This window comes from Babylonia areolata, chromosome 24, assembly GCF_041734735.1.
Source record: "Babylonia areolata isolate BAREFJ2019XMU chromosome 24, ASM4173473v1, whole genome shotgun sequence".
Taxonomy (NCBI): domain Eukaryota; kingdom Metazoa; phylum Mollusca; class Gastropoda; order Neogastropoda; family Buccinidae; genus Babylonia; species Babylonia areolata.
This window is the reverse complement of record NC_134899.1, coordinates 25,349,027-25,364,026: the sequence shown is the minus strand read 5'-3', so window position 1 is coordinate 25,364,026 and position 15,000 is coordinate 25,349,027. Positions and strand designations below refer to the sequence as shown.

Genomic DNA, 15,000 nt, shown 5'->3' with positions numbered 1-15,000 from the left:
CACACACACACACACACACACACACACACACACACACACACAAGCAGGTGGACAAACAGACAAAACAAACAGACAAGAAAGAGCGAGAGGGAACCCACAAACTTTCTAGTTTTGTGAATAGGTACCCCTTGACATTCTGTTTAAAGTTGTTATTGTTAGATTTTTTTTAATGTGATGGTAAATTATTCCAGTAAGTACCCCCGCTGTATGAGACTGGACTTCAAGCTTTGGAAGATACATTACCAAAGTAAGTGTCTTGAGATATTAACTTGGAAATTATCAATAATTGAAGAAGGTGCGTTTGCTACTTACTATTTTGTGAGAGAAAAAAACAACACCCTTATTGTATTAAAGTTTTAGCTCCAGTGGAAGGATATTAAGTGACCTACAATCATCAGGACTTGATAAACATGACTCTTAAAGATATAATTTCAAAGTTTATGTGAATCGACTTCTTCAGTCTAAGATAGGAAATGAAGATATTAAATGAATATGTTGACATTTTCTGGCGGTTTTTTGTTTGTTTGTTTGTTTGGGGTTTTTTGTTGTTGTTGTTTTTAGCATTGAGAGATAAATGGTTATGTCCCGTCCCGTTTAACTAATCTGTGTTTGGATGTCAAGCTTAAACAGACAGATGAAACGTGACACACAGAGAGAGAGAGAGAGAGAGAGAGAGAGATAATGTACCCAGATCATAAAGCAGACGTTCTTCTTGCTGTACTGTCAGGAGAAAATGTCTTGTGGCGTCTGTATATCTTTTCATTTCATTCTTGTGGTGTGCCTCACGTTCCTTCACCCATTTCAATTCATTTTCAAATGAAAACCATAATGCATCCAATGGTTCACCTCGACTGATGGTCATAGAACAACAGTTATGGTCATGATGTCCATGAAGCCCAACAAAATTGTAATTCTTACTAGAAACAATGTGCTCTGACTGCATTCTGTATGCCAACCCACTGCAGTGTAATTGAGCCCTACTCATATATGAATGCTCCTATTATTCAATCATTTTGGAATTTCATTCTTATACATTTATGCATCAGACTCCCCTCCTCCTCCCCCCTTTTGTCCCCCATATGTATTCATGTCTTTATCATATGTACGTCTTCCATAAAGAAAAAAATCAGGCAAACGAATGTGGTTGCTTACCCTCTTATACATTTGAATTGAATAAAAGAAATTGAGAAAAGGTTATGGTAATGAATCAAGTGAGGTGAGTAGAACAAAAACGCTACTAGTTATGAATAACAACGCGAACTGCACCCAACGTCCCTGAGGATCCTTTCTGGTGCCACCTGAAGCAGATCGGTCGTCAGTAAAAACAATTCTTCCCTTGCCTTAAGTGTTCAGATCATCCCCTTCATGTTGCAAATAATATTTGATTTATTCTTATAATTTCAGTGTATAAAATGAAAGGATATTATGCCAGACCAGGGAGGATTTCAATGTCCTGTGATGATCTCCACAGAGCCATGCCCATGGTTGTCTCGAACGTACGGGCTTTATGTCTTTGATCTGTTCATTATATTTGCTAATGTCTTCCCCCGGAACTGCAGACAGGGGTGGAGGAGGGAGGGGGGGGGGTGGCAGAATGGTTCAGACGTTTAACAACCAGTATATTCTCCGTAAGGGTCTGGGTTCAAACCCAGTCTCGCCCTTCTTCCCAAGTTTGACTGGAAAATCAAACTGACCGTCTGATCACTCGGATTAGACGACAAACCGAGGTCCCACCCACCCACCCTCCCGCCCCCTGCCCCACCCCTCCCCTCCCCCTTCCCCCGTGTGCTGCATGCACTTGACGCACTGAAAAAAGAACCCATGGCAACACACGTGTTGTCCTCTGACAATATTTTGTGGAAGAAATCCATTCTGACAGGTACAAATGTTGAAAAAAAAAAGAAAGAAAGAAAGAACATGCATGCACTCAAGGCCTGACTTAGCGCTTTGGGTTATGTATGCTGCTGATCCTAACGCTATGACACTTTCAGAAATTGAAACTTAAAACTGCACACAGGAAAAAGCTTCGTTTCTTTTCTTCTTTCGTGGGCTGCAACTTCCACGTTCACTCGTATGAACACGAGTGGGCTTTTACATGTATGACCGTTTTTACCCCCGCAATGTAGGCAGCCATACTCTGTTTTCGGGGGCGTGCATTCTGGGTATGTTCTTGTTTCCATAAGCCACCGAATGCTGACATGGATTACAGGATCTTCTGTATGCGTAAACACATGAAGGGGGTTCAGGCGCAAGCAGGTCTGCATATATGTTGACCTGGGAGATCGTAAAAAATCTCCACCCTTTACCCACCAGGCGCCGTTACTGAGATTCGAATCCGGAACCCTCAGATTGAAAGCCCAACGCTTTAACCACTTGGCTATTGTGCCCGTCACAGGTAAAACCGAAAAGACAAGCATCCTTCTCTCCGCATCAATGGTCGGACTGAGAAGCGGGCAGAAGAGTCGTGGGAAGAAGAGAGGCCGGAGGGGGGAGGGGGGAATGGGGGAGGGAGGAGGGACACTCCACAACTACGAAGAAGGACGGGAAAGGAGAACAATTCATCTCCCCCGACAACATCTCCAGGAGCCATCTCGGAGAATAATAACATGCCAGAGCGACAAAACGTTCAATACAAGGACAATTCATCACAGCGACAGCTTATTACTAATATATTGGAGGGCATTGACAGGCACTTATCTGCATATCTGAGCCAATTATTTCCCCGTTCTGAGCAGCATGCAGCGCGCAGGCGCACAACTGTTTGTGCTTTCAACTTGTTTAGATGACAGTGAATTACTGACAGAGTCGGAAACAACTGTTTATGTTGTCTGAGTGTTTGTGTTTTCATACCGCCCAGATACGAGGAAGAAGATTTTAGTCAGAAAAATCACAAATAGTAACAACTATTTGTGATTTCATCGTGAGGTTGTGGTGGATACTGCACTCAAGGAACAGGGGAAATTGTTTGTTTTGGGTTTGTTTTTGTTTTTTTATCACAACATCGTGAATGGTTCTTATTCCCGTCCATTTCAAGCTTTCTATTTTCAGTTACAGATTGACTTTGGCATTACACTTTTTCTTCTTCCTCTTCTTCTTCTTGTTCTGTTTACTCCTAAATAACGCCTTCTAAGTCACAAACAAAATAGGGTCAACCACACGCTCGCTCGCCCATTTGAGTTCATATAACATGAGAGCGTGAGCAATGCAGTCCTGTCGTAGTGTAGTGTATCACGAGCTCATGCACATGTCTGCAGCGAAAATTTGAATAATTTTCGCGTCACTTGGCTCAATGAGTCCCCTGAGTCTGTTGCAGGTCTCCCATTAGTCCACCCAAGGTTGTCAGCCCACCCAGTGAACGGTCTCCCTACACACGGTCACGTGTCAGCAATGGAATAGCCTGCAAGCAGAGAGGAGCTCTAGGATCTGTTAATGGCCCCTCATTGGCGAGGTATCAGCCTTCGGGACAAAGCGCAGCGTGTGACCATTAGCATTCAGGATTAACACATAGTGGGACGTCTATACTGACTGATATCTGTGAACAGTGGTAATAGCTGGGAGTGGCATGTACAGACTAACACTGTTGTTTTATTTTTGTTTTTGGTTTGTTTGTTTTTTTGTTTTTTGTTGTTGTTGTTTTTTTTTGTTGTTGCTGTTGTTTGTTTTCTGGCCCATTATACATGTTTGTCATTGGCGAAGGCAACTGGCGCTGGGATTGCAACAGAACGGGTGTGGCTGTGCATGTTCGATGTCAACGGCGTGAGAATAACGCGGATGAGAAGACACAAGGTCATGTCAGCGCAAGGCTACCCATCAGAGGAGGACGTGCGCTGCTGCTATGTCACTTCAGTGGTGTTCGATAGCACTTGATCCAGTATTCAGTTTCAGTGTCTCCAGGAAGTGTCACTGCGTTCGAACAACAACAACAACAAATATATACATATATATATATATATATATATATATATATATATATATATATATATATATATATATATGCTACACAACGTCTGCTGACCAGCAGCATAATCTAACGCGCTCAGTCAGGCCATGGGTGCATGCATATATATATTTGTATATTTGTGCACCTATCAGACTTTTGCCAGAGGACAACACTTATGTTGCCATGGGTTCTTTTCCAGTGCGCCAAGTGCATGCTGCACAGGGGACCTGGGTTTATTATTTCGTCCGAATGACTAGACGCTCAGTTTATTTTCCTGTCAAACTTGAGATTAAGGAGGAGAGCGGGAATCGAACCCAGACCCTCCTGGACTTGATCCGGTTCAGCTTACGCTGGCCACTACCCACACAGCCCCCTGTTGACAACAACTGCTTAGTCATGGGACAGGATTACGTCGATTCAACGACAGTCCCCCATGAATCTGTTAACACCGGACACTGTGATACGAACTCACCACAGGCATAAATTGGAGGGGAAGATGAGTTGCTTGGGTAGGGCCACACAATTTGTTGCAGAGGTATATCTTTGCACAGGACTAGGATAGAGAGATTTGGATCAAAACCTCAAGAAGCTGGACAATTCGCACGATTACCCCTGTGCGGGAATTTAACAACGGTAAGGAAATTGTCATACACGTAAATTATGCAATAGAGAATTTTGAAAAATCCCGCTCGTAGATACAAGGTAATGTGGAAGCTGCTTCCTACAAACGCAGCAATAAGCTGAAAAGCGGTAGAGAAACAATCTTGCGCGCAAGAATCAAGGCTGACAAATCCGGTCGGTCGAACAGACTGACTGACATCTCTGAGCAGCAGCTGAGAGCGGCAGGGTCAGAGGTATGTCTCTGTCTACTCACACGAAGCCAGGCTGGGAGACGCAGAATCATTTCTTTCTCTGTTCCCCGATGAAGGGGAAACGCTGAGCGCAAAATCGACCACCAGACCAAAGAAAAGAGAGATTAGCCGACCCCGGAGCCAACCTCATCTTCCCGTCTTTGATCAAGTCTACGACACGAATTGGTATACCGTGGACAGTTGTAGATCTTGAAGACAGTTTCACACGCTGGGTAGGCATTTCCATGAATGTTTTGCTTCATTCGTTTATTTATGTATAGTCTGTTTATCTAAGATGATGATATTAGACACGTTTATCACAAAGCGTGTCGATTTATCACCCCCACCCCCATCCCCGATTGCAACATGTATGATAGTTCGTGCTATTATTTTCTTTGTGGAGTGGGCATGGCTAATTTCTCACTGAAATTACTCGTGAAACACCTTTTGATTCGTTTCGTTTATTTATTTATAGTCTTTTCATCTAAGATGATGATATTAGACTGAACACCCTTTGTAATTTAAAAAAAAAAAGGAAAAGCAAAGTATAAGTAGCAGTTAAGTCAGGTCTGTTGTGGAAAAACAGAAGCCATATGTGTGACAACAGTAGGCAACTCAATGGAGACTTGTCACGAATCGGTGGTGTTTGGAAAGCTTTTGCGGGCAATATTTGTTATTGCTCATTTATCTACGTGATTGGCACAGCACCCACAGGAAAGCCTTTATTTTCTACACACACACACACACACACACACACACACACACACACCGTAACTAACAAATTATTCAGCTCAGCAACAGAAAAGCATGAATACTAAGAGCCTCACAGAGAGAGAGGGCACCGAGAAAGATGAGACAGGAAGAGTGTGTGAAACATAGAAAAAGACGGACAGACAGACAGACAGACAGAGAAAAAAAAGAGAAGGAACCAGCCAACACCACCAAGCACACACAAAACAGCCCCGCAAGTCGCTCGGCTGAGGTCTTCAGCACCATTGTTAAGAAGGTACCCAATCAGTGTCGTCTGAGCACACGGTAATCTCCAGGATTTTGAAAGACTGCTGTCGTTTGCAAGCCGATCGATGAAGAGAGAGGACCCTGCACAAATCCCGCTCCTCCTCTGTTCAGTGTGGGTGGACAGGGATGACTCCTCCTACCCAACTGTTCCAACTCCAAGAGTGAACCCAGCAGATGCTGTAAGAATTAGAATGAAAGTAACACATCCATCTGTTCCAGTCCTCTCTCTCTCTCTCTCTCTCTCTCTCTCTCTCTCTCTCTCTCTCTCTCTCTCTCTCTCTCTCTCTCTCTCTCTCTCTCTCTCACCTTTTTTTGAATTTTATATTCATATCTTTTTCTGTTCAATCACCATTTCATAAATAGTAAACTTTTAAAAGATTTATCACAACAGTGGAGAAATGTTCAAACAGTAGAAGTAAGTTACAGGGATTTCAGCTGCTCAAAGTTCTCTCCACGTTCAATATGTGTATGACTTTTTTTTTCCAGCAACGCGATATATTCGGAAAATGCAAAATGTATATAAAGTACTATTTCTGTATCGGAGAAGATAGGAGTGAAGAGGGGATTGGGGGGGGGGGAGTACAAGCAAGGCTGCAGGCTTTTTCTTCTTCTTTTCATTGGACAGCCCTAAAAATCAGTTATCAAAGGACTGTGGAAACTACCTCGACTTCCTCTTGACTCTATGAAGGCCGTTCACTTGGAATTGTGGAAGGAAACCATTTTGTTGATAGTAACTGTAGCCAAATTGTTTGCTAAATGACATTCTCACTCAAAATGTCACACAGAAGGGAAAAGCTTGCAAGCTGTCTCAGGAGACAGTACTTACATATTGAAAAAGTGCGGTTAACCGGAATTCCAAAAGAATACTGTAATTGTGAAAACAAAATCTGACAAGATAACTGTATTATGATGATTTTCTTGTTGCAATGAGTATCCAAATTTTCCTGATATTCGTCAAAAGAATTGTTTTTTGATAAACATTTATGTGTAACGTCTGTATTCTCATTTTTTAAATCATTTTCTGTGTGCAAACGGGTTTTGTTAAGGCAGTGAATTCATCAAAACTTGCAGATCGAGGAATGTTATGCAGCATTTTACCTTGATTGATACAAACGTTATGGTAAACGTAATGGTGATTTTGGTTAGGTTGTTTTCTGAACTCCTCCATGCCCCGGTCAAAGGTTAATTCAATCTTGAAATCTTGATGATTTCCCTGAAGCAAGAAGACATTCGTTGTGCCATGCTGTTCTCAAATCAGACAGACGTGACATGTGTCAGGCCATTGATACAGATCCACACCTTTTCTTCCGTTCACTGAACACAAACATACAAGACTGGGTGGTGTGGGAGAGAGGAAGGTTTGGAACGATTCCGTGGCGGCTACATTCTTACGCCAGCGTTTGATTTACCACGGAGATTGACCCACTCACTGAGAAAGAAACCTGTGCAATATAACAAGATGCCGTGATTCTAAGATCCTCCTCTGTCCCTGTAGTTTGTTGTTTTTCTGTTTGTTTGTTTTGTTGTTCTTGTTCTTATACTTATTGTTGATTCACTTTCGTACTTTGAAAGGAAATAATATAGCCAGAAGAATTAGATAACAAACAACAACTTTCTTTTCATGAAACGAAGACAGAGGTATACAACAAGTCTCTGCATCATCCAAAGGGAGTAATTCTACGGTATGCCAAGATTTATCCATGGGGGTGCAAGTCATGGGGAGTACGCCCAAAAAAAACACGCGACACAGACTTGTGCCGGGGTAGGGGTGCGGAGCGGGGGTGGGGGAGGAGGGGTGGAGGATAGGGTGGGGGATAGAGCTCAGGAAGAGCACTGGGGAGTGAATGGTGTGTGTGGCATTAGGCAAATGAACGTGACCGTCTTTTGGAAAAGTGGTAGAGAGCCACCCTGACACAGCGGATTGCTGCCGTCCGTCCACTACAGTCTGTCTGTCTGCCCGTGCTGCTTTACCGTCTGTCTGTGGCTGACTGACCGTTCCTTCTGGAATCTTCTGGCTGAAGGGAGATTCATTGGTGATTAGTGTAGCGTGCTGTTGTGTACTGTAGTGCGCGCAGGCACGTGCAAGCACCGCACGCACGCACGCACGCATGCACAACACAACATACAACACACACACACACGCGCGCGCGCGCGCACACACACACACACACACACACACACACACACACACACACACACACACACACACACACCACACACGCGCGCGCGCACTCACACACACACCAGACACACAAACGTTTCAGGTTCAAGAAGGTGTCGAAGCGTGCGAATTGATCAGTACACAGTTACACCACATCGGCTTCAAAAAATATATTTTAAAAAGTTTAAAAGAAGAAACCTGGCCTGCGCATTAACCCACCCAGACGTTAGTCAGGCCGTGTGTGAGTGTGTGTGTGAGTGTATGTATGTGTGTGTGTCTGTGTGTGTGTGTCTGTGTGTGTGTGTCTGTCTGTCTGTTTGTATCTGTGTGTCTGTGTGTCTGTGTCTGTGTGTGTATGTGCATGTGTATGTGTGTGTGTACGTGTGTGTCTGTGTGTGTGTGTGTGTGTGTGTATACGTGTGTGTGTATAGTCTATATATGTGTGTGTGTGTGTGTGTGCGCGCGCGCGCGCGCGCATGTGTGTGTGTGTGCGTGTGTGTGTGTGTGTGTGTGTGTGTGTTTGTGAAGTGAAGTGTAGTGTGTGTGAAGTGTAGTGTAGTGTGTGTATGTGCGTGCGCGCGCGCGCACGCGCGTGCGCGTAATAGCGATATGAACAGACTGAGACAGTAGTAGTGACGGACCCTAGTTATAGACCTGTCACTCACATTGTGTGGACTAGCACCATACCACAGTGCTGTCTGCCAGTTGGGGAGAAGGTTAGGGGAAGTGTGTGACTGCCGCTGAGATGGCGGTGCTTCGGCGCATCAGCAGTTCAGTTTGAAGCCAGATCGATATGTGTGTGAACTAACTGCTGGTAGACTCAGCGCCTGCTGCAAGTCCTCTGTGCTCACACGCCCACCCAGCAGGAGAGTTGGGGGTTGTTGTTGTTGTTGTTACTGTTGTTGTTTTTCTGTGACTAAGAGAATCTCCTCGCTTTGAAGATATATTTCTTTCTTTGCCCCCCGAATGTAGAAATTTTAGACCCAAAGTCGCTGTTAGTCGTCCACTTCCATTATTTTTTATGATTGTTTCAATGCAAGCACACGCTCTCTCTCTCTCTCTCTCTCTCTCTCTCTCTCTCTCTCTCTCTCTCTCTCTCTCAGAGTGCGCGCGCACGCATACACACACGCACATACATACATACTTACTCTCACACACACGCGCATACACACAAACACACACACACACACACTTAACACACACACACACACACACACACACACACACACAGGGGAGAAGAGAGACAGAGACAGAAAGAGACAGACACAAACAGATTGACGAACACACACTCACACACAACACACAGAAAAGACATATGGAGAGACAGAAACAGACATGGACAGGAACAATGAGAAAAAGACAGAGGCGAGAGATAGAGAGAGGGGGGGTGGGGAAGGATGAGGAGGAAGAGAGGGTGGGGGAAAGAGGGGGAGGGGGAAGCCGGAAAGATGGGGGAGAGAGAGAGGGGGAGGGGGGAAGCGGGAGTGAGATAGGATAGGGGAGAGAGGGGGAGGGGGAAGTGGGAGAGATAGGGTGGGGGAGGGAGAGGGGGGAGGGGGAAGCGGGAGAGAGACAGGGTGGGGGAGGGAGAGGGGGGAGGGTGGAAACGGGAGAGAGACAGGGTGGGGGAGGGAGAGGGGGGAGGGCGGAAACGGGAGAGAGATAGGGTGGGGGAGGGAGAGGGGGGAGGGGGAAACGGGAGAGAGATAGGGTGGGGGAGGGAGAGGGGGGAGGGCGGAAACGGGAGAGAGACAGGGTGGGGGAGGGAGAGGGGGAGGGCGGAAACGGGAGAGAGACAGGGTGGGGGAGGGAGAGGGGGAAGCGGGAGAGACAGGGTGGGGGAGGGAGAGGGGGGAGGGGGAAGCGGGAGAAAGATAAGGTGGGGGAGAGAGGGGGGTCAGGGGGGAAGCGGGAGAGAGATAGGGGGGGAGAGGGGGAAGGGGATATGGTAGAAGGCGGAAGAGAGGGTGGGGGAGAGAGGGGGAGGGGGGCGGGAAAGAGATAGGGGAAGGGGGCAGGGGGGAAGCGGGAGAGAGATAGCGTGGAGGGGAGGGGGGGGCAGAGGGAGGGGTGGAAAGAGGGGGGACAGAGAGTGAAAACCAGAGACAGATGCCTGGCCTTATTGCAATATGATGCCCCCCTCCCCATACCCCCCGTCATGCCCAGTGAAGGGTGGTCAGCAGATATGAGGTGTGGGGGAGGGGCAGGGGGGTGGAGGGGTCACTCAGGTGTTGGCTCCTTCAGACAGGCGACGTGACCAGCCATGGCCTGACAAGATCACTTTCTTCCTCCTCAAGTCTCCATCCTCTCTCTCTCTCTCTCTCTCTCTCTCTCTCTCTCTCTCTCTCTCTCTCTCTCTCTCTCTCGCTCTCTCTCTCTCTCTCTCTCTCTCTCTCTTTCTCTCTCCCTCCATCCCTAGCTCCATCTATGGTCTATGTCTCTCTAAGTCCCTCTTTATCCTTCACCATTCTCTCTCTCTCTCTCTCTTTCTCTCTTCCATCCCTCCCTCCCTCTCTAGTCTCTGTGTGTGTATGTCTCTCTGTGTGTCTCTCTATGTCTCTCTTCCCCCATCCTCTCTCTCTCTCTCTCTCTCTCTCTCTCTCTCTCTCTCTCTCTCTCTCTCTCAGTCGCAGAAACTGCTTTTGTCGAACGTGGAAATGACAAAACAGTTACAATGAGAAGAATATTCGTTAGCAGCTGACCAATTCGTATTCATTATGCCTCTGTTTCATATCACACACGCGCGCACGCTCGCTGAAACGGGTTCGCATTACAGCCTTTTCATTAGATCAAACAGATAAATCTATGAAGTTGTAGTCGAGCGCATCACTACTAGGCCACCGTTCCAAAATGAATGGGGAGGAGTAGAGGTAGGGGGAGGGGGGTGCGCTGTCTAACACAACTACACTCACGACGACATGTTTAAGTTGAACAGCAAGGGGGGAAAAGTCAAGTCAAGTCAAGTCAAAATGATCTTTACTGAGGGTAAACGAATAAGCTTTTTCAGCTTTTTTTACATCCTGCCCTCAGAAAAAGAAAAGAAAAGAAAAAAAAAAGGAGAAGAAATGGGGAAGTTGGGGGTCGGGAAAGGATAATATAGAAATAAACAATTACAAGAAACACACAAAATTCTATCGAAAACAAGAACAACAACAACAACAGAAATAATACGAGCGTAAATAGCACTTCGTGTCCATAAGTTTGTGTGTGTGTGTGTGTGTGTGTGTGGTCACTAACGCTGTGCCCAGTGGGATGAGGGGGTCAGTAAGGCAGCGACGTGACCTGGCACGTCCAAACTGGATCACTTCTTCTTCCCACTTTCTTTCCTGTGAATATATATACATATATATATATATATATATATATATATATATATATATATATATGGGGGAGGTGTGTGTGTGTGTGTGTGTGTGTGTGTGTGTGTGTGTGTGTGTGTGTGCGTGCGTTCCATAATCTTTCTCTCAAGCGATATTCGGTTTGTTTGTTTTTGTGTGTGTTTGTGTGCAGAATCTAAAATAATCATTGAATTTCTTCATAAATTCTTTTTGAACATTCCAGAATACTCTAGAAGCTATTTGTTTTGTATTGCATTGTTTGTATCGTCGTATTGTATAGCTTGTATTACTTTCTGGTCACAGCAGATTTCTGTCTGTGTAAGATTCAGGTTGCTGTTCCTGGACGAAGTGCTACGCCATCTTTTTTTTTTTCTTTTTTCTTTTTTTTTCTGTCTGCAAGAATATTTGTTGCGCTATCAAAGTGAATTTTTCTACAGAATCTTGCCAGGGACAGGCACTTTGTGGCCATGTTTTTTGCTGTTGTTGTTGGTTTTGTGTGTGTGTGTGTGTGTGTGTGTGTGTGTGTGTGTGTGTGTGTGTGTGTGTGTGTGTGTGTGTTCGTGCGAGTGCGCTAAATGCATGCGGCACACGATTTATGATCTCATCCGAAAGACTAGCACCCAGAACACAGCTCAATGTCTAGTGGAGGAGGAGGGGCGGTGCCGTGGAGTGAGAATCCCATTCCGGTGCGGGACTAGACTCAAACCCATGGACACTTGCTTCCTAGTATGGCGTCTTGCCACTGGGCTCAAAACGGGTCCATCCGAAATGACCAGCAGATCCTCCATAAGACTTGACACTGAGTGGAAACATGGTGTTGAAACACGAGAGTGTGGTGACTTTCTTCACCAACCTTGTGATAATGTTCCCAAGAGTTTGAGGTTGACTATCAACTTTATTACTGTCAACTTTAATACTATTTCTCGAATTTTCTAAACAGGTGAGGTGATTGTTTGCAAAGTAAATAGGTGCGTGCATAGGCATAAGGATCTATCAAAATCGCAAGAGCAGCGTCATGTTTGTCCATTATGGCCGCAGATGTGACCCCCTTATTTGCATATGACCTCGGAAAGCCCCCCCCATACATGAGTTAGAGTCAGACTTGTATGAGCACTAGCTAATATTTGCTGACAGTTCTGTACATGTGCAAATGCTTTCAGGGTTTTTGTTGTTGTTGTTGTTGTTTTGTTTTTTGTTGTTGTTTTGTTGTTGTTGTTGTTGTTTGGATGGTTGGTTTGGTTTGTTTTTTGTTTGTTTGTTGTTTTTTTGTTTGTTTTGTTTTGTTTTTTTTTGTTGTTGCTTGTTTGTTTGTTTGTTTGTTTGCTTCTTGTTGTTGTTTATCAACATTGACTTGCATGAGCATTGGGTTATACTTGCTGACATTTGTGTCCATGTTTATGTACCTGCCTTTTTTTAAAGCTAATATTGTGCTGTGTTTACATGCATTTACATATGTTCTTAACTGCGCTACCGTGATGCTGATTTTTTTTTTTTTTCCTAACTTAAAATATTGTGTCCCAGTAAATGTTTTGTCTCAGTAAGTTTCCCTGAACATGTTTCTTTTCACACGTTCTGCAGTTTTCAATGACGCAAACTAACACCCCGTGTCTGTACGGAAAACGATTATGACACAGAAATCCAACAAAACTACAAAAACCATTAAAAAGTGTCTCTGAAACAAACTGCAAAACCATTGAAAAGTGTCTCTGAAACAAACTGCAAAACCATTGAAAAGTGTCTCTTAAACAAACTGCAAAACCATTAAAAAAAAGTGTCTCTTAAACAAACTGCAAAACCATTGAAAAGTGTCTCTGAAACAAACTGCAAAACCATTAAAAAGTTTCTCTGAAACAAAGTGCAAAACCATTAAAAAGTGTCTCTGAAACAAACTGCAAAACCATTAAAAAGTGTCTCTGAAACAAACTGCAAAACCATTAAAAAGTGTCTCTTAAACAAACTGCAAAATCATTGAAAAGTGTCTCTGAATCAAACTGCAAAACCACTAAAAATAGTCTCTGAAACAAACTGCAAAACCATTAAAAAGTGTCTCAAACAAACTGTAAAACCATTAAAAAGTGTCTCTGAAACAAACTGCAAAACCATTAAAAAGTGTCTCTGAAATAAACTGCAAAACCATTAAAAAGTGTCTCAAACAAACTGTAAAACCATTAAAAAGTGTCTCTGAAACAAACTGCAAAACCATTAAAAAAAGTGTCTCTTAAACAAACTGCAAAACCATTGAAAAGTGTCTCTGAAACAAACTGCAAAACCATTAAAAAAAAAGTGTCTCTGAAACAAACTGCAAAACCATTAAAAAGTGTCTCAAATAAACTGTAAAACCATTTTAAAAAAGTGTCTCTGAAGCAAACTGCAAAACCATTAAAAAGTGTCTCTGAAACAAACTGCAAAACCATTGAAAAATATCTCTGAAACAAACTGCAAAACCTTTTTTTTTTTTAAAGTGTCTCTGAAACAAATTGCAAAACCGTTAAAAAAAGTGTCTCTGAAACAAACTGCAAAACCGTTAAAAAAAAGTGTCTCTGAAACAAACTGCAAAACCATCAAAAAAAGTGTCTCTGAAACAAACTGCAAAACCATTAAAAAAAAAAAAAGTGTCTCTGAAACAAACTCACAGGTTTTGATACCCCCATTTGAACAGGTCTCCATTGTGAAATTATTTCAGCAAAGAATTAAATAGAGAGAAAGGGGAGGAAAAATAACAAGACAAAAAAAATAGAATAAAAAGAAAGTAAGCCACATGAAAAGAGAGAAAAATTGTGAAAAAATTCAAAGAGAGACAGACAGACACACAGACACACAGACAGACACGCAGAGAAAGAGAGGGAGAAAAATAAACATGGCAAATGAGATAAGAGAAAATAAGACTCATAAAAAAAAAAGAAAAACAGACCAAAAGAAGTAAAGACATAAAGAAAGAAGAAAAAAGCAAAGAAAGAAAAACACGAAAGACACAAAGAAAGAAAGAAAAGTAAAGAACAAAGAAACAAAGAGAGAGAAGGGCCTAAAGACATAAAGAAAGAAAGTGAAACAGACCCCAAGAATGAAGCAAAGACACAAACGAAAGAAAGAAATAAGAAAGAAAAACAGAACGATAATAAGTGCAACAAAACGAACAAACAAACGGAAGACAGACCAAAAACTACAGGTCTCAACTGAAAACTAAAGGTCTCAACCAAAAACTAAAGGTCTCAACCAAAAGCTAAAGGTCTCGACTCACCTTGTCGTACAGGCACGAACAGCGTCAGCTGCAGGACAACAGCCAGAAACACCCGCTTCACGCCATCCATGCTTCCAACGGTTCGGCTATCTGTCTTTCTCTCTCTGTGAACACGTCGGATTTGATTTCTTCGCCAGTTCTTGTGTTACAGCGTTGGCCAATTCTTGTGCCAGAGTCTTGCAGTTCAAACCACAGAACACGATTCCTCTTTTTTGATGATTTGCTGACCTTTTTTTTTTCTTTTCTTTTCTTTTTGTCTCCCTCTTTTCGTCACGTATAGGTCATGTGTGAAGTTCAATGTTTTAGGAAACCATCCCTCAATGTCACTGCCGCGCACAATCGTCCAAAATTAATAAGTTGGGTGTATAAAAATATCACAGTTAAGTATAGGCATACTTCTTGCCATGCTATTGTATAAGATTGTCTGGGGAAAGTCATTTTCTGCCGTTGCACAA

General features: G+C 43.5%; 1 protein-coding gene across 1 annotated transcript in view; it reads right to left on the bottom strand.

Annotated features, from left to right (window-relative positions):
* Positions 1 to 14,861, bottom strand: part of LOC143298589 (carbonic anhydrase-related protein 10-like) — a 50,689-nt gene extending 35,828 nt beyond the window's left edge. Inside the window, exon 1 of the mRNA XM_076611470.1 lies at positions 14,546 to 14,861. Within this exon, the coding sequence (XP_076467585.1) occupies positions 14,546 to 14,615 (70 nt within the window). The 5' untranslated portion in view covers positions 14,616 to 14,861. The remainder of the gene's footprint in view (positions 1 to 14,545) is intronic.
* Positions 14,862 to 15,000: the final 139 nt, after the last annotated feature.